The 24461-nt window shown below is 43.4% G+C and overlaps 13 protein-coding genes across 16 annotated transcripts; 8 read left to right on the top strand and 5 right to left on the bottom strand.

Annotated features, from left to right (window-relative positions):
- The first annotated feature begins 828 nt into the window (after positions 1-828).
- On the top strand, positions 829-6045 carry LOC108035020 (histidine-rich glycoprotein). Of its 2 annotated transcripts, XM_017110363.3 has the most exons (4): positions 829-1052; positions 3292-3500; positions 4898-5431; positions 5496-6045. In XM_017110363.3, the coding sequence occupies exons 3-4, from the start codon at positions 5420-5422 to the stop codon at positions 5835-5837; spliced, it is 354 nt and encodes a 117-aa protein (XP_016965852.3). In that variant the 5' UTR covers positions 829-1052; positions 3292-3500; positions 4898-5419; the 3' UTR covers positions 5838-6045. The 2 variants fall into 2 exon arrangements, with proteins under 2 accessions (XP_016965852.3, XP_050742101.1); XM_050886144.1 differs by lacking the exon at positions 3292-3500.
- A 2548-nt stretch (positions 6046-8593) lies between these two features.
- On the top strand, positions 8594-9341 carry LOC108035025 (neuropeptide-like 3). Its single transcript, XM_017110369.2, has 2 exons — positions 8594-8727; positions 8835-9341. Exons 1-2 carry the CDS (start codon positions 8716-8718, stop codon positions 9099-9101), a joined length of 279 nt encoding a protein of 92 aa, XP_016965858.1. The 5' UTR covers positions 8594-8715; the 3' UTR covers positions 9102-9341.
- Positions 9342-9718: 377 nt separating this feature from the next.
- LOC108034662 (A-kinase anchor protein 14) lies at positions 9719-10315 on the bottom strand. The gene is made up of 2 exons (XM_017109601.2): positions 10250-10315; positions 9719-10184 (listed from the first exon to the last, which is right to left on the bottom strand). The coding sequence occupies exons 1-2, from the start codon at positions 10259-10261 to the stop codon at positions 9792-9794; spliced, it is 405 nt and encodes a 134-aa protein (XP_016965090.1). The 5' UTR covers positions 10262-10315; the 3' UTR covers positions 9719-9791.
- Positions 10316-10673: 358 nt separating this feature from the next.
- Positions 10674-11266, top strand: LOC108034416 (A-kinase anchor protein 14). Its single transcript, XM_017109299.3, has 2 exons — positions 10674-10733; positions 10795-11266. The coding sequence occupies exons 1-2, from the start codon at positions 10722-10724 to the stop codon at positions 11185-11187; spliced, it is 405 nt and encodes a 134-aa protein (XP_016964788.1). The 5' UTR covers positions 10674-10721; the 3' UTR covers positions 11188-11266.
- A 529-nt stretch (positions 11267-11795) lies between these two features.
- Positions 11796-12151, bottom strand: LOC108034585 (uncharacterized). The gene is made up of 2 exons (XM_017109518.2): positions 12095-12151; positions 11796-12023 (listed from the first exon to the last, which is right to left on the bottom strand). The coding sequence occupies exons 1-2, from the start codon at positions 12104-12106 to the stop codon at positions 11796-11798; spliced, it is 240 nt and encodes a 79-aa protein (XP_016965007.1). The 5' UTR covers positions 12107-12151.
- A 2528-nt stretch (positions 12152-14679) lies between these two features.
- Positions 14680-15344, top strand: LOC108034584 (cuticle protein LPCP-23). The gene is made up of 2 exons (XM_017109516.3): positions 14680-14751; positions 14818-15344. The coding sequence occupies exons 1-2, from the start codon at positions 14740-14742 to the stop codon at positions 15232-15234; spliced, it is 429 nt and encodes a 142-aa protein (XP_016965005.1). The 5' UTR covers positions 14680-14739; the 3' UTR covers positions 15235-15344.
- A 678-nt stretch (positions 15345-16022) lies between these two features.
- Positions 16023-16803, bottom strand: LOC108034646 (uncharacterized). Its single transcript, XM_017109583.3, has 2 exons — positions 16628-16803; positions 16023-16568 (listed from the first exon to the last, which is right to left on the bottom strand). Exons 1-2 carry the CDS (start codon positions 16637-16639, stop codon positions 16023-16025), a joined length of 558 nt encoding a protein of 185 aa, XP_016965072.1. The 5' UTR covers positions 16640-16803.
- A 106-nt stretch (positions 16804-16909) lies between these two features.
- LOC108034647 (uncharacterized) lies at positions 16910-17610 on the bottom strand. 2 transcript variants are annotated; one of them, XM_017109585.3, is made up of 2 exons: positions 17261-17610; positions 16910-17087 (listed from the first exon to the last, which is right to left on the bottom strand). In XM_017109585.3, exons 1-2 carry the CDS (start codon positions 17505-17507, stop codon positions 17053-17055), a joined length of 282 nt encoding a protein of 93 aa, XP_016965074.1. In that variant the 5' UTR covers positions 17508-17610; the 3' UTR covers positions 16910-17052. The 2 variants fall into 2 exon arrangements, with proteins under 2 accessions (XP_016965074.1, XP_016965073.1); XM_017109584.3 differs by having other exon boundaries at positions 16951-17610.
- Positions 17611-18133: 523 nt separating this feature from the next.
- Positions 18134-19003, bottom strand: LOC108034733 (uncharacterized). Its single transcript, XM_017109673.3, has 2 exons — positions 18851-19003; positions 18134-18566 (listed from the first exon to the last, which is right to left on the bottom strand). Exons 1-2 carry the CDS (start codon positions 18860-18862, stop codon positions 18294-18296), a joined length of 285 nt encoding a protein of 94 aa, XP_016965162.1. The 5' UTR covers positions 18863-19003; the 3' UTR covers positions 18134-18293.
- A 1178-nt stretch (positions 19004-20181) lies between these two features.
- Positions 20182-20826, top strand: LOC108034707 (uncharacterized). Its single transcript, XM_017109647.3, has 2 exons — positions 20182-20300; positions 20365-20826. The coding sequence occupies exons 1-2, from the start codon at positions 20289-20291 to the stop codon at positions 20788-20790; spliced, it is 438 nt and encodes a 145-aa protein (XP_016965136.1). The 5' UTR covers positions 20182-20288; the 3' UTR covers positions 20791-20826.
- A 135-nt stretch (positions 20827-20961) lies between these two features.
- On the top strand, positions 20962-22443 carry LOC108034608 (trimeric intracellular cation channel type B). 2 transcript variants are annotated; one of them, XM_017109542.3, is made up of 3 exons: positions 20962-21425; positions 21532-21807; positions 21861-22443. In XM_017109542.3, the coding sequence occupies exons 1-3, from the start codon at positions 21139-21141 to the stop codon at positions 22147-22149; spliced, it is 852 nt and encodes a 283-aa protein (XP_016965031.1). In that variant the 5' UTR covers positions 20962-21138; the 3' UTR covers positions 22150-22443. The 2 variants fall into 2 exon arrangements, with proteins under 2 accessions (XP_016965031.1, XP_016965032.1); XM_017109543.3 differs by having other exon boundaries at positions 20965-21425; positions 21535-21807.
- A 169-nt stretch (positions 22444-22612) lies between these two features.
- On the top strand, positions 22613-23109 carry LOC108034735 (protein dpy-30 homolog). The gene has a single exon (XM_017109675.3). It carries the CDS (start codon positions 22679-22681, stop codon positions 23021-23023), a length of 345 nt encoding a protein of 114 aa, XP_016965164.1. The 5' UTR covers positions 22613-22678; the 3' UTR covers positions 23024-23109.
- Positions 23110-23113: 4 nt separating this feature from the next.
- LOC108034615 (retinin) lies at positions 23114-24069 on the top strand. Its single transcript, XM_050886142.1, has 2 exons — positions 23114-23252; positions 23318-24069. The coding sequence occupies exons 1-2, from the start codon at positions 23241-23243 to the stop codon at positions 23882-23884; spliced, it is 579 nt and encodes a 192-aa protein (XP_050742099.1). The 5' UTR covers positions 23114-23240; the 3' UTR covers positions 23885-24069.
- Positions 24070-24461: the final 392 nt, after the last annotated feature.

Here is a 24461-nt window from a genome sequence, read left to right as displayed (position 1 = left end):
CTTGCGTGTATCTGTCATGGCCGAAACATAACTGGCTCTAATGTGAGGGGGAGGGGGGTCTGGGCCCAGGGGGATCTGCGTGAGGAGGTTGTCTGCGGAGGGAGGAGGCGGCGGAGGAGAAGGCCATTGGTAATCGTCACCGGGCCAAGTTGCGTTGGCAAAGGAATGTGCGCAGACTCGCTGGCCAATTTGGTTGCCCATCACGTCGGCCCACGAACGCGGAGCGAAATGAAAATGAATTTCTTCATATTTTTAGCAAGTTCCACAGCGGCTTTTTGTTTACTTCTTTGCACTTTCTGTGCACAGAGATGAGCAAATAAATACCACTGAAGGAACTTAGGTAAGTAATAACCAACGCACTAAATTTAAATTGAATAAGAATATGAACAGGAACACTTTTAATGTTTAAATAAAGAGCTATTGATAAAAAGAATTCTGTAATAATAAATAATAGCTTTTTGAAAAAATTTAAAAATGTTTTAAGAAAAAAATAATATTAAATGGCAAGAATTACCATTCGTTTATAAATATACTTAAAATTATCAAAATATACTCCGATATTTTACGTCCACTTTATTTTCGAACGCAACGAATGGTTCTCTAAATACATAAGTATCCTGGCCAAAGAAGTGGATTTCAAAATGTATTATTCCCATTTCGATTTATTGTACCTTTTACTTCTCTGGCAGCACCAGCACTCCCTTCATTTCTCCGCCCCCTTTTTTCCGTTCGTATTTTTCAGGTTATGCTAATCTCGGCTCGCAATTGTCTGGCATAACAATGGCCAGCTAGACGGGCCAGGCGATAAAGCACCAGAAGGCACAGACCCAAGCACAGTCGCAGCTACAGCCCCAGCCACATCCCACATAGAACCGCACTCGGGACTGGTCTGGAGTTCCGCTTTGTGTAATAAGCAAACATCGATTGCGATTGCGCAGGCGCGCAGATCACACATAAGCTGGTGAACAGTGGTGGGGTAAAAAGGGGTTTAGATTTACCAAATAATTTTGCTTTTAAATTTATAAAAGTTTATGGATCAGACATTTCCTAAGGTAAGTTCTTAAGTAGTTAATTGTTCCATTCAATAAATTATTTAAATCCCCCTTATAGTTTGTTACACAACACTGGTCATAAGTAACAAACACAACTGTACTTTCCATAGTGTTCAACTGGAGTTGTATTTGCCGCCGTTATGGTGATTTGTCAGCAATTTTTAGCATGATTAATGAATGTTTCAATCTGGCGACACAAATCCCCCTTCCTCCTTGTTAGCCGAAATTCTTGAGTGACTTTTAATAGATTTGAGTCTATTTCTGGTGAATTCCTTGGCAATATCCGGGCTGTGTTTTTGCCAAACAAGCTGAGCGCCAACATCTGTGGTAGATATCTCTCATGGGATCTCGAGTGGTACTGCTCTGGGGGTAATGTACGCCTTATGGCCAGCAGGCAAGTGACAGTTCTGCCGCTGTTTCAATTTTTTTTTTTCTGTTTCTGCCAGTGCATTGCATAACACTGGATACAAGAGCACTAGCCACATTAAGAAATTGCCAGGCAATTATCATGCGGGGAACTGGTTCCCCGGGTAAACTCTGTTGCGATCGCCCCTTATTGCCGGCGTTTAGCACCAAACTCAATTTCGCTTTTAATTAGAGACATTCGAGCTGATCTCAGTCTAAGCGTAATGAACAACAATTAAGCCATGCTTAAAGATCAATTACTCGGGGTTAAGAAAACACTTGTTGACAGTCTTTTTTAAACGTCATTACTTTTGTGCCTGGTTCTTGCCGTAATTACCTCTATTTTTCAGTGTTTTCGAGTCTTTCAATATTAGGTTTGGATTTGTGCTATTGTGATTTTTATACGGGTAATTGGCTGGAAGGTCGGTAGAGATCTGAGAGGAGAATATGAAAAGCGTTTGATATGATGTAAGCTATGTGGGGAATTCATAAATGAGGAAGTTGTTAAGGGAAGTCAATTGGAAAAAAGTCAACAAACTGGAAGCAAGTTAAATATTATTATAAAATTAAATTAAATATATCTCCATCATAATCATGATATTTTATTGATAAAATTTTAGATAAAACATAAGTAGATTTTTAAAAATGTCACTGGCTCATAATATGATGTCAGAACAATAAAACTCTAGAAAACTTCGTGGGCTATACTTATTCTGATTTACATAAGTAATAAAAACGTCATTTGTTTTATATATGGCTCGAGAATAAAAAGCCTCCCATGGCTTTTGTACAAGACTAGTCAGCCTGCCTTTCAACCGCCTACTAGAGTAATTCAAAACTAAACCCATTAAGTTGTCCATAAACTTTAAGTACAAAAGCATTCCGCTGGCAGCCCAAACACTTCGCCAGACTCAAAATTAGTTGACCATTATGCTACGTGAAATTGAATATTTTCGCGGACTGGCGTTGTTGGCCAGGCTCAATCTGTGGGATATTTGAAGTTGCACCGTTGCCAAACACTCCCGGCCACAAACACAAGTGATCCGACCTGTCCTGTTGCCACAGTTCACTCAGGTGTCAGAAACTTGGATATAGCCTCCATAGAGTCGGCTGATCTGGCCAGAAGGAGCCTTAGCATTACGCAAATGGCAATCGGCGAGAAATGTGCTGCAGCTGCGGCAAGTAGAGCGGCGTATAAAACTCATTTTCATGTGGCCCCCCGAGTAATTACGTTCGAGGTATATAGTATATAGTAGACCTGCAGCACGCTGCCACTCTGGCGGATACTCGACTAGCTCCCAACAGGTGGCCAAGCGACCAATTGGCCACTGGCCACTCGCTAAGGTCAGATGTGTCCATCAATTGAATTCTCGGCACAGAATTGGAAGTGCTGCGTCAGCGGATGCCTGACTTGGTTCGCAATTTAATTGCACTAACATTGAAAATACCTCGAGATGCCGAGCTGAAGATAATGCGCCTCTCGGCTCCCACTAACCCACTGAACTGAATCGAACTTTTTTGGGTGGAGTGCTGCTCGTGCTGCTTGCAACACAACCCGTTTGTGCCGCCGATGCAGTGCTTCCTGGTCCAGATAAGCCAAGCAATTGAATTCGCTTTGAACCCCACTTTTTCTGCCTTTTCTTGGGAGTGCTGACCAGGGACCCCAGCGAATTGTTGTGTAAATATTTACCCCGCTAAATGCAAATCATGATTCATTTACGAGACCCCCGACCGCCGAGACTTCCCCCGCCGGCTGACATTTCAGCACTTGCCGTCCGTGTTGGCTGTCAAAATACCAAACGACATTCTAATGAGCTCGTGCTCTCTGCTCAAGTGTTCTAGTTTGAGATGGAGCCGAGTCCATGAAGCTGAATCCGCTGCCGTTCGTGAACTTTTCGAGGAGATGAGGTGACAGGGCGCAAATGGAAGCCTTAAATATCACAATCGATGGCAGACAGAAGCGAAGCGCAGCAACTGCAGTCAACATAATAGCACTCAAGATGAGCTCCAAATTCGATATAGCTGATTTTTATGACTTAAGTGGTAGGTGTTTGGTCCATAAAGTCTTAAGTACCCATATATGTAGCCCTCCTTCAATGGTTATTTAGCTTTGTTTCTACATTCTAAGTATCTTTATATTAATTTAAAAATTTGTTAATAAATTCGTATTGTCTTAAATATTAAACATACTATACTAACTTATTTTAATGGGGTTTTTGATTATAATTTCCTAATCGCATTCTCTATAAGCATGAACACTTTTATTTTGCAGTATAGAATGCGTAGTTATGGATATAGTTTGGGCTCTAAAAGTTTCACTGTGAATTCCAAAGATAGATGTCTAGAAAAACATGTAACTAATATTTAAAGGTTAATAAAAGGCTTATTTTCTAAAAGCACCCCCGTAAACAGTACGTCAATTATTTCGATTGCAACTATAAGAATATGACAGTTCTTTTTAAGCACATTCCCAGACATAGAGATTACATAGACGGAGACGTAGTCAACTAATTTCCACGACGAAAAAAAAAAATGTGCAACAATTAAATTGGCAAGTGTGAATTTCCGCTGACCAAGAAACCAAAACAGAGGAGGTCGAAAAACAAAAATGCGATGCTGTAAAGCCAACAGCGATTCGCGGGCCAAAAACTGCTGGTAGTCAAGGTCGCAGCGGGGCAAATGTAACGCTGGCATAAATTATGCTACTTACGAGTACAATGCACACATAGATACAAAAGCAAACACAGAGACAATTTGCGACTGCCATTGGTCTAACGGTATGGGGAAATTGCAAGCGCAAATTGCAATGAAGTTGCAGCAGCAGAAGCAGCAGCAACTGCAACTACAATTACCAGTGCAATTGCCAATTGCAGCAGGCAAACATCGAGAACAGAACGGCGACAATCGCTGGGATATTATAGTATCCAAGAGATACAAAAAAGAAGCTTTCTGAATGAACACATAAGCAGCTGCTCTTCAATTAATTATGGCATATCAGCAAGGGGAAACAGTTGCCAAAGAGGTTAAACCAAGTCAACCAAAAATAAACCCATGAGAAGTACCTCTGAAAGGGTGAAGAAAGGGCTTTAGCTGCTAGATAAAATCATAACTCTAAAGTATCTTTGTTATTTATATTATCGTCAGTTTATAAAATTCCTTATTAGTACTTATATTACTCTAAAAACTATCTTACGACATATGGTAAACACCGATTTTCTATTATTTATAACATATAAATATGTTTTGATGAAAATGTATCTTTAATTAAAGATCGCTTAAAATCGAATGTTTTACAATACGTTCTTGTTTAAATTCAGCTATCACAATATTTCTTTTGCTTCAGGCAGCTAAAATCGGTTGGATTTCCCTTAGAAAATATGCCTTTTGCATTTTGAAGGCTACAAATTATAGGTACTGATAACTTGACCTGGTTTTTTCAGATCGGGTTCTGACTTATTTAAGGGCATCCCCACAGCCCCAATAGCTGGAGTGTCTGCCACCTCGTTGAACCCAACCGAGGTAGAGTTCAGCGCTTGGGACTGTGAGGGGTCGATGGATAGAGCATCTCAGACACGGAGCGCTGGCTGCGGGTAAACAATGCGGCGCTTGACAAAACGCTGTGCGAAAAAGGCAGACAACGCAAAAACAACAATTGAAATGAAAACGAAACGAGCTGCAATTACAACGGCAGCAACTTCAGGCTGCAGACTATAGACTGCAGACTGCAGACTGCCAACTGCGGATGCAAACTCAAAGTTCCACAACATTGAAGCCTCTCAGTGGCGGCGGATATGGCAACGAGAGCATCTGCATCTGCAACGGAATCCGCAGCTGTTGCTGCTGGCCAATTGGCTAGGTGGCAAGTGAATAAAAGCCACCTCCACTGCATCGAGTGGCATCAGTTGCAAGCAGCGAGCCACCGAGATTAAACACCAAGGATAAGGACAAGCCACCCCCACAACATGATGAAACTGGTAAGGATGTGAAGGATTCACCCTGACAGAGAATCAGCCTAAGGATATCCCCACAAACCCATAGGTACTATCACTACTCTCCCTCTGCGCCTTGGCCGCAGCTCGTCCTGGCTTCCTGCACGGCCACCACCATCACTATCCGGAGATCCCCTACTATCCGCACCACCACCATGTGGAGCCACTGCATTACCATCTGCCCGCCGTCTCCCACCAGAGCTCCACGGTGGTGCACAGTGTGCCGCACCACATCATCAAGCCGGTGCTGCTGCCCACCGTGGTGAAGACCGTGGTGCATCCGCCCATCATCAAGGCCTACCATCCGGCGCCCATCATCAAGGCCTACCACCCGTACGATCCCTTCCATCTGCACCACCATCACGATTTCCACGATTATCACCTCCATTAAACAACGATCGACGACGCTGATGACTGAGGATCGATAACGATAACTAATTGCCGATAACGACGACAGGAAGATTGCAACCCTTGTATGCTGTGTATGTTTGCGAGTGTCGATTGTCCATGTGTAAAGTCCAAAAGAAGTTTCGCTGTAAGCTGCTGACTATGCTATTCCATCTATCCTTAATACTGTACATAAAAGATACAATATCTAATAGCGGTGTTTGTCTGGGTTTTGGGGTAAGGTCTGGGCAATCCTGTTAAATCGATGAATATTAAAAAAGGAAAGATCTAAAGGCTTTCAAAAGGATATTTATTGGTAAAAAAAAAATTATCATAGAATATTAACAAATTAAAAAAAGGAGAACAATAAATCAACATTTTCCTGATTAAATTGGAATTATTTTGAATAATTAAACCGAATATTACAGATTTGATTGCACAATTAATAATAAACATTTGAAATTAATCTGCTTCACTTTTCTGTTGGATATGAACACTGGAGTGCATGAAATGAGATCGGATCTATTTGTGGCGAAACCGCACGAAAATCGCTTCCCCATATCGAGGTGGCATAATTAGTCTGCCATTGCAATTAACCGAAAAAACCATTCGATACATTCGACGGGGGGTTGGGGATGGGATGGCACATTTCCCATGGTGACAACACACGTTGCAACTACATGTGGCAACCAAATGCCTTTTCAGTGTTATGCAAATCAGTGCATAAGCAGATGATGAGTATCTATGCAGGCGGGACGGGGGGAGTGTCTTATGGTATGCATTGGCCAATAGAGGTGATAAATAGTCACTGTTGTAAGCAATTTTCCAGCAGTCCACAGGGTCTGAAAATAAAACCAGAAGGGATCCAGATACATTTCAAGTTCAAGTCTGTTTGGCTTTTGCAATTGACTCGGCGTTTTGCATAAGCCAATGCAAATTGCCCGTGTATCTTACCCACACTGAGCACTGAACCCGGTGATATATTCGCATTCAGAATTAGCTTAATCGGCAAACATTGCCATAAAGCCAGGCAAATCGGATATTCAAACAGTTAATGTGACATAAACATCAATTAGAAATGGCCAATTTGCAATAGATATAAGTTGTGGGGTTGGGCAAAGGCAGAGGCATGGCAAAGGGGGCCTAATATACTTGGTTTCCTTTCGTGACGCCTCTGTTTACTAGACAAATAAATACCTACTTCCTTGTTTGGTGCATTAAAATCAAATCAAAATCAATATCAATCAACTAGTAACCCTGAAAACTTTTCACTTTTTGTTTTGGCCTGCCTTTTCATCGGCCAAAATTAGCCGCAAATCGGTTATGGTTTAAGCCAACTTTTCGGAGAGGTTCGCTGACCAGCAAACGAGGCAAATGAAATAAAACAATAAATAAATAGATTCGGCAAGGTAACTGCGGTTTTTGTAGTATTTCAGAGGCACGTGATTCGGTAGCTCGTTAAAGGTAAACAAACGAGCAAATGGCAAAGATGTGAAGATATAGATAAAAAGGTGCTGTCAGTTTTTTACCTATGAAAATACTATATATTCGAAATGTGTGTAAATAAATATGAAAAGCAGGTATTTACATATTAAATATTTTTTTAACAGTATATCCGAGTTAAATTCTATGTAATTCAGTTTTTGAGGCCTTAAACTTACTCTCCCATTTTTTAGTAGTTGGTTTATTTGAGCCACAATTTGCTATTGAAAAATCCTTCCTGCCAGCTGATTCCTCTGATATGCAAATCCATTTCCTGATCTGTATGACGGCATTGTAATAACTCGCTGGCTGCGGCGACGATCATAAAATGTGTCTGATGTGCCAGTGTCGCAGTATTGCACAAGACAAAATCGCTTAGGGGACAATCTCTGTCGATTGGCCGAGCCCCGGGGCAAGTTGGCTGACCAACCGAACTACCAACTGCCCGGCGGCGCTATTGGCAAGTCACATTAATCAACGTTTCACCAAGTTGGGAACTTAATTTATGCAAGCCAAAAGTGCAAAGAGCAAGCCCCTCCTCCCCGGCCCCGCCAACTAAGCCGCTTCAGTTAATTCTTTTCTTGGGCTCACATTACACATTTTCCCCCTGACATGATTCTATTTATTTGCTTGCTTAATTGTGCGACGCATGCAACAGTGTCAAGTATACGCCGCATAGCCCCGAGTGAGATTGCAGGAGGGGAAGGTGGAGTCCACTTAGAACATGTCTCGCGTTGCATAAATCATAAGGCGGCGAAATCGAATAGAATCGAATCAGATCGCTGTGAAGTGGCCAGTCAACTGGGGGAGAACGAGTGCACTGAAAGAAAAGTCCTGGCAATGGGAACTTTGATTTTAGGATCTAAAATAAAAATTAAAATATTATTTAATTGATAACGAACTCACAGAATACATGTTATTAATTCTAATTTAAAACTCTTAGTTTTTTTCAACAGTAAAATTTATAATAGGGCTTTAGAAATATAAATATTGTAATTAGTCAATCAGTTACAAGAACATATGTTATTTTAAATTTAAATGTAATTTATTTATTAATTATACATTTTTTCTAAAATCTAAAAGTTTTTTCTGCGTGTATGTACAAATGCAATATAATAATAATTTTTTAATAGCATTTATATTTACTGTGCGGCCGGGTAAGACGAGAACCTGCCCCCGGAAGGGTTTGCATTCGGTTCAGTTTGGTTCTATGTGGCTTAACTTGGCTATAACGCTGTGGAAAATGTGTTTGTTGCCGGGCCGAATGAGTGCAGAGTGCAGAGGCGTGTTGGCGACCCATTTAGAGAGCGCTGGAACTGCAGTTCTGATTAATCTGTATAAATAGGCCAGTCTGGAGTGCTGTTCTATGTCAAATCGTTGCAAACCATCGACAAAACAAAATGTTCAAGCTGGTGAGTGAGATAAGCCAAGAAAGGATTTTCTAGAATTAAATTTATAGGATATTACTTTTTATATATTTCTTATAATGTTAATTAATGTATTTCCTACCCCTTTTCAGTGCGTCTTCGTTGCTCTCCTTAGCCTGGCTGCTGCTGCCCCAGCTCCTGCCCCTGTCCCAGCTCCTGCTCCCGCTCCTGGACTGATTGCCCCTGGCCTGGTGGCTCCTGGAATCTGGGGACCCCAGATCGTTGGATCCCCTCTGCTGGCTCCCCAGGTGGTGAGCGTGGTGCCCGGCGCCATTTCCCATGCCGCCATCACCCAGGTGCATCCTTCTCCCCTGCTGGTCAAGAGCGTCCACGGCCTGGGACCCGTTGTGATCGGTTAATCCAGCTATATCTGCCGACAATCCAGCCAACCCACATATCTCACCCACTCCAGCCAGCCATTCAGCTTCAGTTCAACACAGCATTTTCCAGCGGATTACTTCAATCACGCATCCCGTGTGCCCTGTTTATAAAGCAAGCAAATCCAGCAATGAGAAGAAAAAATCACAAAAAAATGTTTAGACACTAAAATACATTCCAAGCAATAAATTACCTACCATACTTGTTATAGCGAGCGAAAATGATTTAAGACTTTTTATTTCATTGATTTCCAAAGCAGCCTTAAAGTATGCAAAATATATTGGTCGATCGAGAGGTAAGTATAAGACTTTTATAAGAATGGGAGGTATTTAAAATATTTTCTATGGCTTAATATCTTTTAAATATATTTAAAATATTTTCTATGGCTTGTGATCGTTTAAACATATTTTCAAATGTACTTTATATATATATACGAATCGCTTGAAGAACTTAAATGAATGCTGATATCATTGTTTGATTATTGTTTTTAAATCCTTTTAAACGTGTAAAGATCCATTACTGTTTAAAATAGTTCAACAAATGTTAAACAATCTTATAAATAATCATCCCTCTTAATGAAAAATTAAAACGCATCATATTAACTTGTTATGAAAAAACGAAAAAGATTTATTTGAACAAAAAATGGTAAATACTGTATCACATTTGGCATCTTAATGGTGCAGGGTGTAGGCCAGAGGAGCGGAGTGCACCACCGACTTGATAAGGGGAGCGGAGTGGACCACAGAGTGCACCACGGGAGCGGAGTGCACCACCGGCACGGAGTGGACGACTGGAGCGGCATGGACAACGGGCACGGAGTGGACCACTGGAGCAGCATGGACAGCCACGGCGGGCTGGGTGTAGGTGGTGGTCTTCACGACGGGGGCAACCACGGGCTGCACCACCGCCTTGCTGTGCACCTGGGTGATGCTCTGGTGGGACACCGCCGAGGGAGCCGAGTGCACCACAGAGCCAACCTTGGCCAGGACGGGTTCGTGCACCACATGGTGGGTCTCGATCAGACCTGCGCTGGCGGTGGCAACCAGGAGGGCGATGACAGCAACCTGTGTAGGTAAAATATTATTAATAAAAAGATATTCTTGCCCATCCAGAAATCTTATGAACTTACGAATTTGAACATCTTGGGTGGGTTTTTGGTTGGTTGTTTTTGGGGTAAGCTCAGAGAGATGACTGATGCTGTTGGAACCTGCAGATGAGGCTTATATAGCAACTGACCAACGCAGGCTAAGGGCTCAAACAGCCAGCGACTTCGGCTTCCGAAGTTGTCCACCTTGGGGGCTTTTGATAAGGCCCGAGGTACTTCAGATACTTCGGGCTCCAAAACGATCTGAGCTTTCGGCAATCGGCTGCCGCAGCATCGACAAACCATAATGAGCTGACTTCGCCGAGATTTCGGCTCCCGATCGGATCCAAGTCGGGTCATGCAGGGGCGTAGTGAAGGTCAGCGGTTGGTTTTGAAGCATTCGATGCGCTTTCGAGGTTCTATATAAGTTGGGTTCGGGGTTCCCAAACATCATCAGTTATTCAACGAATCTTCTCAAGCCAACAAGCAGCACGAGCTTAAAAAAATTCCAATCAAAATGTTCAATTTCGTGAGTAACATAAGGAATAATATTCTTTAGAACAGGAATAATCATATATTTTTCCTTATAGATCGCCGTCATCGCCCTCCTGGTTGCCACCGCCAGCGCAGGTCTGATCGAGACCCACCATGTGGTCCATGAGCCCGTCCTGGCCAAGGTTGGCTCCGTGGTGCACTCGGCTCCCTCGGCGGTGTCCCACCAGAGCATCACCCAGGTGCACAGCAAGGCGGTGGTGCAGCCCGTGGTTGCCCCCATCGTGAAGACCACCACCTACACCCAGCCCGCCGTGGCCGTCCATGCTGCTCCAGTGGTCCACTCCGTGCCCGTTGTCCATGCCGCTCCAGTCGTCCACTCCGTGCCGGTGGTGCACTCCGCTCCCGTGGTGCACTCCGTGGTCCACTCCGCTCCCCTCATCAAGTCGGTGGTGCACTCCGCTCCTCTGGCCTACACCCTGCACCATTAATTCCCTTAAATTTTTTGTTGTTAACCAATTATATGAAAACTAAATAAAATTCCCACAAGTATTATTGATCCCCAAATAATTAAGATTGCGTGTTATATTTATTTTGAAAAAGAACGTAAAGAATTGGGGCATCGACTAATCAAATAGAATACATTACAATTGAAATTTTAGTAAAATAACATTAACTCCAAAAATAAATTTTGTACAACATAGCCTAATATTAAAAACTTAAAAAACAAAACATAATATTAAAAGTGTTATCAACTTTAAATGCATGCTTGGTTATCAATGGGTAGTGTGGAGCCTATATAATTTAATAAATAGTTAATTTAATAAAAAAATAAATTAAAATTAAATTATATAAATGAAATCCAAAATAAGAAATGCCATGTACTTTAACTAAGTAGTTTAGTTTATATTAGTTTTATGTCTCCTGAACCCTAAGTCCCCAAACAACAACTTCCAACTGAATTACAAATCAGATATCTAATTTTAGAAGACCCTTGATATCCAAAAATAGCATCCACAACTTTGTTTTATGTTTTTCATATGACAAATAATTTACAACAATTTATTTAAGCAATAACAAAAGCAACAACAATGCATGGCTAGTGCCCCAGCGTAAAAGGTTTGCCGTAAAAGCAAAGTTCAGGCCAAGAAGACATCGAATTGCCGGTGGTTAATGTGGGCGGATCCCTCCTCAAACTCTGATTACGAAAAGTGAGGTGGCGGCCAGAACAGCGAGAAACTTGGTTCGCAGCAGGAAATGTCAGATTATGATGGATTTGGCAGGCCTGAACCCAAGCAAGGGCAACGATTACCAAGGTGTAGAGCAACTGCAAAGGAATTTAAATATATTAATTCATAACACAAAAATCAAATTATTTATTGTGGTATTTTAACTCACCATTCTATGCATGTTGAGGCAGCTGAAATTGGATCTAGTCTTAGTTTGAATTTGGCTCTGCGAAACTCCAGTAAGAACTCATGACCCACTGAGGCCTACGCAGCGTTTATATAGCCAAATTGTCAATACATTTGCCAAAATGACAAATGACACGCCGAATTTAATGAAGGTCTTATAACGTGTCTACTTAGCAAAACGATTGGATAGACCTGAAAATTTTTGTTGACGTGATCAGATCAGTGATCCCAAAAATACGCAAATTAAACCTATAGCAAAATCCTGAAAATACTGTAAAAAGTGTTAAATCTTGAATCAATAATATTATACATATATTAAAAAAATATTTAATCACTTAAAAAAATAAAATATAAATTTTATAACAATATTAGGTATCTATAGATATTAATATGTTAAATTTTAGTAAACAACCAATGCCACAATCAGAAATATAGCTTTATAGCATAATAATATATTATGTTACGGATGTTTAGTAACCCCAACGCGTTGCGATATGTAAGTTAATTTATTAAATTAACATATGTTGTGTCCCAACCCGTAAAATATAGCTGCTACAACTGCTTGATCTCATCCTGCGATGACTGATTGAATTGTGCGAGCCAAGAGCTATAAAGAAATAATCGCCGAGCATCACTCCATAAAGTTACACAGACCGCAAATTAGGATTTACGAGAGCGGAGACCGCATTTCGATCAAGATGTATGCATAATTTTCTGGGTATTCATTTTCCACATTACCAGTTGCCCGATGGTTATCTTAAGTACGTGTAACTGTCGCTCGATCCAAAGCCGGGCCCCGAAACCCCGGTGAAGCTGAAAAAAACAATGACACAGACGGCGAACCAACAACGTCCAGCTCCGAAATTGTGGGTTAAGTGCGCGTGGGGCTTGTCCGGCGGATGGCCTTGACATAGGGACTGGGACCGAACCTGGGACCGCATCGGGGGTCTTTATCTGTCACTCGACGAGCGGCACTTAACAGCTGCTGCAGTCGGTAGCCAGGTCTTTACGGCCTGGCCATGAATCACTTGAGGAGCGCCGCCATCCACTGGACCCGTCGATGTTGCAATCGGATTCGGATTCAATTTGAATGCAGGCGTACGCGTATAATTTACTGCGCTCTTGTTTGTGCCCCGTTCAATGAAGGGCAAGTCGCGGCTTGGAGGGTTCTGATTTGGGTCAAGTTCGGATGCCAAATGGAGGGTTCTTTCGCTGAAATGATTATGTTTAACACATACTATGGTGGCATAACGCAATTCCTTAAAATAAGTATTATATCATTATTTGGGCATTCATTATATGAAATATTTAATTTCGAAGTATAAAAACAATAATCCCTAAAAAAAGTATTACCTCATTATATTATTTCAGCATAATTTATACTTTTAATAAAATTATATTTCAATGAAAAATAATAATAATTATTTTATTAAAAATTCAACTTCTAAGAATTCATTTCTCTTTTTTTAGATTTTCGTTTATGTCATGCCTTTTACTACTAAAAATATCTCGTGATTTTACTTCCTCTTTAGTAAAGTATTGGTAGGATGATGAAATATTCAACAAAAAGGTGATAAGCAAAGTTATTATTAGTAACAATTTTACGCTTCTTACCACAAAGTTTCCATTCTTATTTCACTTTTATTTCCCAGAATTCTTCCTTGAGCCATTTTGGAGACTCGAACCGCACACCTAACCCGCTTACATCCCCACAACATTTCATCATTTTGACCGTGACTTGGTCCTTCTTTCCCAGAATTACATGTTTCAATTGATTTTGAAAGACCACTTTTATTCTTAGTTCATGGGCTTAGTTCATGGGCTTAGTTCATGTCCGAGTCAAGGTGAGCACACCTATGAACACACAGACACTTGCCATAACCTTTAATTATCTCCACATCTGCTGTCAGTGTAAGCCATGTTATATGAACGACCCTTATCGAATTGCCATCGATGGTTTGTGCACTTCTACACATTGGCACATTCATTTATTAGCGTTATGTGGCAAAAGGTCATATAACGAGCTGTGGGAGATGCAGCCCCACCAACACACATCCACCAGATAGGAGACACCCTTTGAAGAGGTGGAGAAGTGCGGGGATTAGGAGCCATTCCCAGGACGAGAGTGCAACTCAATTACGCCCGGGGATCGGGTGATTGTGAAAGGCCAACCAGGAGGAAGATGTAGTATCCCCGGGTGAAGTGCAAGGATAACCCACGCACTCCGTGAGCTCCAGCTCCGGGCAGCCTCATTTGCGTAAGCGACCGCATCTAAGGCCAATTACTTGGCCCATTGTCGATTGATTGGCCTGGCTTGTTGTCCCGACTCGACTTCCTCGCAGCCACAGTCACCCACACACAAAAGCCGCTGGAACCTAGGTCAGTTAACGAGCCGAACTGCGTCTTTGATAAGCGCTTAGAAGCCAGCCGAAAACCCGAATAAGTGCTTTACTTGAAACCCAAACCGGTTCGGTGCTCAAGTTCAGCCAAGTACTTAGCGACACACAGAGGTATTGGGGCTTGGACCAAACTAGGCAACTATAAAAGCCCAGCGTTTGGCCTGTCATCATCAGCAGTTGCAATTGATTCAGCAATCACAGCAAATCCCCAAAAACCAAACCGCCAAAAATGTTCAAATTCGTGAGTGGTTCAGGAGTTGGAATTTAAAAAAGGAACGTTACCCTTAATCGACTATCCCTTCTGCAGGTCGCCTTCTTCGCTTGCCTGGCCGTGGCCGCCGCTGCTCCCGGTCTGATTGCCGAGACCCACTCGATAGTCCAGCCCGCCATTCTGGCCAAGACCGCCTACGTGGACACCAGCGCCTCCTCGGCCATCACCCACCAGAGCAACGTGAACCTGGTGCGCAAGGTGCCGGTGGTCTACTCCGCCCCAGTGGTCCATGCCGCCCCAGTGGTCCATGCCGCTCCCCTGGTCAAGACTGTGATCCCAGCTGCTCCCCTGGTCAAGACCGTCATCCCAGCTGCTCCCCTGGTCCACACTGTTGTGCCCGCCGCTCCTCTGGTCAAGACTGTGATCCCAGCTGCCCCTGTGGTCCACTCCGTCCAGCCTCTGGTCCACGCTGTCCACAGCGCCCCCGTGGTTTACTCCGCCTACCACAAGTAAATCAATTGAAAGCTTGCTGACATGGTTATCAAACAATTGTTAAACGAAAAAAGCTACAACCAATAAAAAAAAGGATTGAATTTAAATCATTGAATCTTAGATTTGAAAAACTATGAAAGCTAGTAGGTTGAGATTAAGAATGCAGACTCTTGGGATTCTTACTTAGCGAAAGTTGTGAATTTACAAGTTTGACTTTCAAAGATTTTTAATACATTTCCAAAATTCAGGTTTAAAATCTAAAAATGTAAAGTAGAAAAAACTATAAAGATAGAAGTACCCTTTGCTCCTTATAAAAGACACATTTTCCTTTGGGAGTTGGCTTAAAGAGTACCTCACAGTCAAGAAATTCAACTAAATCGATCTTTCCTGTTTAGGTTGGATTTATTCAAAATATTTAAAATCAGAATTCCCTGAAATAAAGCTCTGTTAAGGTTACCCATATAAACTTCATAGATAAAAAGATATTTATGTGAACTTTTCAGTGAACGTCGTTCACATTTTGTTTTAAAACCAAAAAAATAATTTCATTTTGGCTTAGCCTCTGGGCAGCTTTACGGGTTTGTTACCATTTCTATTATTATTTTTTGCACCCAGCTACTCATTCAAGCTTAAAAATAAATACCTTCGAAAAACACTTAAATAAAAGTCATTCAAATTGATTATTTAGATGCTAATTGGATTGGATCAAATCGATCAGCTATTCAAATTGAACCTTTTGCCAAAAACTGGATTTATAATATCAACAATCGAATTTATTCAAAGAAGCAACCATAACAATCACAAGTTTCCTAATGGTGGTACACGTGGGTCAGAGGGGCAGCGGCCACGGCGACAGTCTTGACCAGGGGAGCCACCACCGGGGTGACGAGGGTCTTCTGGTGGTGCACCTGGGTGTGGCTCTGGTGGGAGACGGCATGGGGCAGGGTCTTCACGACGGGGACGGCGGCCACATGGTGGACAGCGGGAGACACATAGGTCTGATGGTGCACCACGGGCACGCTCTTGATCACGGGCACCACTGGAGCCACATGCTTCACGACGGGCACAATGGGGCCCACATGCTTGACCACGGGAGCCACGGGATAAACAGTCTTGACCACGGGAACCACTGGCGCCACAGTCTTGACCACGGGAACAGCTGGCACCACATGCTTCACCACGGGAGTGAGCACCGCCTGGTTGTGGTACTGGGTGAAGCTCTGGTGGGAAGTGGCCGACGGTACACTGTGCACCACGGCACCCACTTTGGCCACCACGGGGGCGACGGCCACATGCTGCTCCTCAATGAATCCCGGGGCGGCGGCGGCAATGGTGGCCAGGGCACAGATGGCAATCTAGGGTTAGGCAACTAGTTAGATCCTGAGATAGATCCTTAATTTCCTGAAATACTCACGAAACGGAACATGTTGTTGGGTTTGTGTGGTGCTTTGAAGTCGACGAGTGACTGCTGCTGATCTGGAACCAAGTCTACGGCTTTATATGGCCAAAAATTAGCCAGCCAGATTGTCCTTCAGCAAAATCAACTAACGAGCAATTGGCAAACTCGTTTGCTTTACATTGAACTTGAACTAAACATCTGCGAACTGCCCAACAATCAATTGTCGTTGGGCCCGAAAAGGTTTCAAAGCCCAAACAATAACCCAAAGATTAAAGCCAAAAAAAAAAGTATTGTTAGTCTAGAGGTTCAGAGCCCAGGCGAAGGTCTTTCGATTCGTGTTGGCGAAAACAAAATGAAATGCAATTTTATTCCAATGAGGTGAGGCTGTATAAAAGACCCTCTTTCGGGGCCCCGCGTTTCCAGTTGGGACTCGTCGGAGCTCAGATGCGACAGCGGTGGGTGAGGCATGTGAATCCTGGTTTGGGAAAAAGCGAATCAGATTATGTTCAAGCACTGGGAATTTAGTTCGGGAAATGGTTTAGTACTGCATCTGGCTCTCGTCATCCGACCCGAAACTATAGGGATGATATCCTATCGGGGGGATCTGCGGGATGTGCACCAGTCGAGTGTTGCTGGAGGAAGAATTACCGAGCAGGCGATTCTCCGCATCGTCGTTCTGCGAGGAGCTGATGTACCGACCAGGTGGGTTGACGAACTCGTAGCCAATGCCCACGCTGGCCATCGAGGGGTGGTTGTACTGGGCCCGCCACGCCTGGTTGCAGTTCTCGTGGAAGTCCACGGCGGGCTCGTCGTCCTCCTCCTCCGAGGACTGCAGCTGGTGCAGCATCAGCGCCGGGCTGGGCACCCACATCTCGCGGCGACTGCTGTACGACATGATTGTTGTTTCAAAAGAGTATATTCGTTGTATTTTTGTGGGTTTTTCTCTGATCTTTTTGATATGATTGCATTTTAGTCGAAGCTTACTGAGTGGTAAAATCAGGATAGTCAGTTTTTATTAGTGAAATTTATATTTAAACTCCCCATGCAGGAAACTAAATACCGCGGAGATATTTCCAATCATAAATAAAAATAACAAATGCTTTTCCATTGTAACAACTAATAATATACTCATATAACTGATTTAAAATAAAAACTATTTAAAATTTCAGATGCGGTTTTAGGCAGGTAAAATTCAACACTACTTTTACTTACTCTTACTTACTCCTATTTTTTCAGCTTATTTTACTATGGGCTGTTAATATTTTTTAAAAGTAAAAGCTTAGGCAAACGGAATTTTGGGGTACCAAATCGAAGTTAAACCATATGAAAGCTCGTGTTTTAAAACTTTTGCTGCGTTCAATGCTTTATATGGTTGCCTAAAAACCCAGAAAAAAGGTACTAAATATCATGCATTAGGATATAATTTAGTTACTCATGGTAAAAATCTATGATGGCACGTGACATTAATAGTTTTTCCAGATTTAAAAAAAGGAAAACTAAGTTATATGAAACCACTGTCTCTGCAAAAACAAACTGATTGTTTGTTCTTAATACAAATAAATCATTTGTTGATCCTGAATAAAAATAAAGTAAATAATAATAATCTAGAACGTTATACTTTATACTCGCTGCCTTTATTTACACATTCAACTATCTAAAACTAAGTGCACCGCTCTATTGCCTAGCTGTTTGGCACATAGACCGGGCTCAGGTTGAGTTGCTCGTAGCCCGTGGAGCCGTCCTCCTGCGTGGCCTTCGTGTGGAAGGTGCGATTCAGGTTGGTGGGTTCTACGTAGCCCAGTGCCCGGCCCATGGGCGCAATGACAAAGCGGGTCTGTGCCTGGGATGATCCCTGGTAGGAGACCACCGAGGGCGCCGAATCGATCAGCAGACGGGGAGCCTCCGTCGCCGGCTTGGCCAAAACCAGGGCCACGAAAATTACGGCCAATATTATCTATACGAGTGTCAAAAGATAAGTTATTAAATTATGTAAATGGTTGGCAGAGTGGGTCAATTTTGAACAAACCAAAGCTTAAAGGTGTAAAAATACACTCGCAATTTAAAGAAATAAAATTTTGGTTAATTAAAAAAATTTAACGTTGATTAAAGATTTTAATCGTTAATTTAAATATTTACTTAAATTTGTGAGACAATAATATTTTTTATTTGATCTAAACTAATGATCCTAAGTAGAAGTAAGGTCTCTCCACCCTAACGGAGGAGGATCATCCCACTCACCAGATGCCGCATGGTAATGATCCAAGCCTAATGGAGTGATTATAAAGGCAGCAGGCCGCTGAGAACACCGCCGTCGAGCTGAGGTGGGCGGATCGGATCGGACTGGATTGGAGTGGAGGTTCCCCTTTCGAGAAACAAACACAAAGCGGAGCGAGTGGCAAAGTCAAACTGAAGTGCTGTGTGAATTGCTGTGCCATGAAATCACGGTGGAGCAGTTGCTGGCCCAGGCAGGGGCGGCCGTGGAGCATGCCGAGGGGGTGGATCCATCGAAGCAGCCCCCATCGCAGAGCCCCTGGAAAAGTGCTGGATCTGCGATCGAAGCGTTGGAAACACGCGCGCAGTCGCGGTTATCTTGCAATTGTGGGAGTGTCTCAACTTGGACGCAGCTTTACGTAAAGAAATAAGCCGAAAAAAAATCGAATATAAATAAATACCGAACGCCGCAAATATTGTGGTAATAGCGCCGCAACAACAAAGCCTACAACATGCGACGGCATCTGCGTCTGCGCAACCCGCTGAAGGTTGATCCACTCCACTTCGCACCTCCGCCACTCACCCACCGCACCACCAACCTCTGTGGTTGCTGGGATTGTTTGCTCTGGCTGATATAATACCCTACGAGGGGGAGTCACTCCCAATATGAAGGTAAACTTAGCTCAAAATGAACTATCATTAGATTTTATAATATTATGATATTCTTGGAATTTTGAAACCAGTTCCTTGAAATCAAGAAAAAGCATATGAGTTTAAACATGAGTCCTAGTAGTATAAAGAAATTTGTAAGCAAGCTAAAACACTCCAGACATTTGTATGTATTTTTATTGATTTATAATAGATATTCAAATAGTTATTATTCTTAGTTATTAAATAAACCAAAATATATTATAGATTTAAATGTCTATGCTTTGAATATACATACCATTTTAATATTATAAGTAGATTACTATATTCTGTATTTATATTTAATATGTATTATTTAATAATGTATTATGATTAGTTATCAAATAAAAAATTTATTATATTTATATATTTCTATGCCTAGAATATACCTATCATTTTAATGCTATAAATAGGGTACTTTAATCTTCGAATCCAATATATTTTGGCGCTTAAAGTTTCAGTACTTAAAGCTGCCGTCGTGGCTTCGCACATTCTCTGGCAATCCGGCAAAGTTGAGTCAGTCAGCCGGCCATATGATTCGGCGATTAGCCGGAGGCGCGTAATGGAAGCTCTAAGTGCACGCAGCCCATGAGAGGCTGTCGGATTGGAGTACTTTTTGATTAATTAATTGGCTGCATACAAAATGGCCCATAAATCTTGCTGCGACAGGGGCACGGGCGACCTCTTGGTCAAGGAGTCCTCTTGGCCAGAGGGATCCGGCTATAAATGGCAGCGGCACATGTCTAACGGTAATTAGTTGCCCACTCAAGTGACCATCATGCACATCACAGTGAGTAATCCGCAAAGTTTCGTCCGAGTGCCACCTGCTTCCAAGCTGAATCCAATCCCAACAGGTTGTTTGCCTCGTACTCACTTGGGGATTAGGCCACAGTGAGGCAGCCACGACCATCCTGCATGGCAACGGCCAGGTGGCCAGTGCCGTTTCCCACCAGAGCTTCACCAGAGTGTCGTCAGCGGAGCCACTAATCCTCCACTCCCAGAAGCAGCTGGTGGCTCCTTCAGCCAGGATTGTCAGTCATCACAGAGCTGTGGGCGACCTGAAGCAGCAGGTGGAGAGGTTCTTCCCGACGGCGGAGCAGGAGGTGGAGGTGCCGGTGTCCACCATCTCCGGTCAGACACCCGCCCACCTCACCTACGCCGCCCATCCGGTAGTGCACCAGATGCTGCCGAGGATTAAGCCCGTGCGGAACATTAGCTTCGCCTCCCTAGTTCCAGGACCTCGCAGTTTGGCTAGCCATCGCACTTTGTCACCAGTTTAAAATGCTAATATATTCTAGGAATATTACATCAAAACCCATACATCAACTTATCATAGTCATTTATTACATTATAAGCCATTGGATAACTAAAACAAAAGATCCTAAATCTCTAAAGAACCTCCATGATTTAAAGAACTGGTCAACTTTTATTATATGCACACACACATCCCCACAAATGTAGACACCTGAGTTTCGTTTGTCAATATTTTTGTTTAAGCAAATTCTATTCACTATTTTTTTTAAGTGTTATTGGCTTTTATTAAAAAATAGAACATTAAGCCAAAATTTAGAGTCAACCAGAGGACTCCCAAAAAGCAAAGCCAAAGACGTGGGGCAGCTGATCGAGGGATGAATGCCCGGCTGATCCTGAAGCAGCTTCCCAACCACCTAATCTTTCGCATCCTGCACTACTCCCAGATCTCCCAGCAACTGCGGGACGAACTGGTGGGCTGTGCAGGGTCCTTAAGGTTAAGGGAGAGCCGGAACAAGGCGCTGGAGTGGCAGCCCTTCGTCCTGTGGCTGGCCAACCTCTTGCTGAACTACTCGGGCGATATCCTTGGAAACCTGCTGCTGGGTGGTCTCCCCTTGGAACCACTCTGCAATACCGCAGATATACTGCTCTGTTCGTTTATCTGGTGAGCTTCCTCAAATGAGAATTCAAAATAAAAGAAGAAACGTTCTTGAAATCTTGAATTTGCAGAAAAGGGTTATGGTTTTAAGATAAGTTTTTCCTTCTTCAAGTAGGTACTGCATCTTTTACTTTCCCTTTGACCTGGCTCACGCACTGGCCGGCTCAATGCCCTTTCGCTTCGTAGTCACCGCCATGTCGACAATCAGCCAGGTTCAGCTGATTGACCGAGGAGTTCATTTGGCGGCACAGGCTTACGGAAATGCGCCAGTTCCCATGCTTGTAGTGGGCACGGTCATGGGCAGTGGAGCCGAGGTGCTGAAGCCGGTGGCGAGTCTTTTAATCAATAGATGTCAGCACAACCAGATGGCCTACCTCAAGCTCAGCAAGTGAGTTGTGCAGACTTAATATATTATATCTAGAAGAGAAATCTACATTTTAGCAACTCGAAATGGGCACTGGTCCTCTCCCTCCTCTTCGTGCTCGAGATCTTCCAAAGTCCACTGATTCTGGGCCTCAACCGGCATCAACTGATAGTCTACATGCTGGTGATGACCACTGCCTTTAAATTCCTCTCGCTTACCTACCGAACGGACCATTTTATTTGGCTTCTGGAGCACCAGATACGATACACCTTTTTCGGCGGCCTCTCCAGGGATTTGAGCAAGTTCTTTCAACGCCTGCCGGAGACCAAAAACCGACGAAAGTGGGCGTTCTCGGAACTGGATTGAAACCCTCGGGGGGATTGCGCAATCGTATATCCCCTTCCACATCCCCCCAGAAGGGGTGAGGGGCTGGGCAAAGCGGCTTAAGTTACCGCCCGTCCAGCCAAGCGATTGGAGAAGTGCAGCAGATGTCTCGCTTGATCGGGTTACGTATGCTAATCAGCTTAGAAGCGCCCACGGGTGGACGGAGCCACGGAGCCGAGGAGGAAGTGCTGGGTTACGGCCACGGCTTGCCGGCTGCTCGAGTGCGGCTCCAGCTGTACCGAGAAATTTCTGATTGAGAATAAATTCCCACATTAAAACGAATACCAAATTTGTATTTCTTGAAAACGAATCCTAGTTTTATAACATTTAAAACCCTCTTCAAAATTGGTTAATTAAAAACGACAAATATGGATGCAAAAACTATTTTTATTATTCCTTTCTAAACTAAGCTTAAAATAAAGTAATTTTCGACGCACAGAGTTGCCTTAGATATATCGTTCCTTTTCTGAGTAAAGAATAACTATAGTTCTCGGTCAGAAAACTGGTTAAAATGTCTTCCAGTCGAAAGGCAAGTCCCCACAAGAAGAGCAAACCAAGCGTGGACAAGGCTAAGAAGAATCCTTCCGCCATCATATCGGTCCTATGTCCGGATGTTCAAAAGCCCAAAAAGGAACCCAAGCCAAGTAATGAGGCCAAGGAATGTCCCCGAGTAAAGAACTACAAGTCCGAGGGCGACAAGCGAGCGTATCTTGAGCAGGAGGTGGTGCCCATCCTGATGGAGGGAATGCTGGGACTGGCTCGCGAAATGCCCCGCGATCCCATCGGTTATTTGGAAAAGTTCTGGCTTGACAACAAGCACAAGTGCGATATTGAGTTGCCGCAGAATATACTTTGATATGTGCAACGTTCGTAGAGGAACCCAATCAAATTTCAAATTATCAGCTGATTAAATGTTTCTGGTTCAGTGTTTAGCTCAGTCAATGATGCATTTCTTTGGTCAGTCAGGCGGGGAGATTGCCTTTAGGTTTAATAGCTATAAAAGCAGATGATTTAATCCCAAACTGCATCATTCATTCGTCAGCTTACGGATTTGAAGGGAGACTACCATAAACATGTCTAGAGTGGTGAGTCCTAACCTTAGGATGATCTATTTTAAATTGTTTCTAATCAAATGATCGTTAAATTCCAGTTCGTGCCCATCCTGGCCATTGTGCTCACCTTTGCCGGAGCTTCGCAGGCAGCCAGCTTGGAGTGGCCCTCGAACTTGGTGGCCCTCAGTTCGGCCAAGTCCTCGCAATTGCTTCCCATTCCCAGCGAGGATTCCGTAGAGTTGGCCGAGGGCGGTGCGGGATCCGTCATCTCAGCCGTTGCCCAACCGGAGCAGCAATCCGAGGAGGATGAGGAGGAGGGTCAGCAGCTGGCCCAGTCCACCAGTGGCAGCTCGGATGCCATCGATGCCCGTCTGGTTTCATCTGCCATTCCTGTCTCCGTGCCCCTTCCGCTGATCCTGGCTGCCCGCAATGGACTGCGCACCGTGTTAACCATCCAGGAGCCGGCTGTGGCCAAGGTGGGTGAGGTGGTGCAGCATGTGCCCACTGCCATTTCGCACCAGAGCCAGACGGTGGTGCACGACCACCGCCGGCTGGTCACTCCCATTGTGGCGCCCGCTGTTCGCACCACCCAGGTGGTCCGGCAGCAGCCACCGCTTCTGTGGACCGTGGCCTCCGATCCCCGAGTGGTCCTCATCCGCAACTGAGCAGGAACGCCAAAGATCAACAAGATGAACTCGCCAAATCTATGATATTAATACTCTTAATTTTCCTTCTTAACCTGATTACCCGCCAAACTCTGTCTCTTCTCTGTCTTCTTTCTTCTGCCATTTTCTGTAGAATTCTTCTGTAGTGTGCTTTTAATAAAGTTTTCGCATTTGCACTTAAATAACTTTTATTTAAAGGAATATTATGGGATTATAGCCGGGATAATTCAAATTTAATAAAAAAGTAGTTTACCCATGAGGAATCACTTGAAATCATATTTCAAAAAACTATCTTTAATATGTGTCCTTCTTAAGCTCGCCCCTTAAAGACCTTTACCACCCGTTACCCATATAATCCTATCTCTTAACCCATCTTATGTAAAACGATTGTCCTGCATTTTGCGTATTGTGAACATATTGCATTTTCACTTGTCTGGCTTGGATTCTTGGGCGTTGTCGGTGCGACAGGACAGGAAATCAATAAAGTTAACACAGAGACCGGCCCACTACCACAATAAATATGCCACATCCGCCCCCCGGTTCTCCAATGAACACGCCGATTGTGTGCAATCAAGAT

This window comes from Drosophila biarmipes, chromosome 3L (assembly GCF_025231255.1).
Source record: "Drosophila biarmipes strain raj3 chromosome 3L, RU_DBia_V1.1, whole genome shotgun sequence".
NCBI lineage: Eukaryota > Metazoa > Arthropoda > Insecta > Diptera > Drosophilidae > Drosophila > Drosophila biarmipes.
The sequence above is the reverse complement of the archived record's forward strand: the minus strand, read 5'-3'. Positions and strand labels throughout refer to the sequence as shown.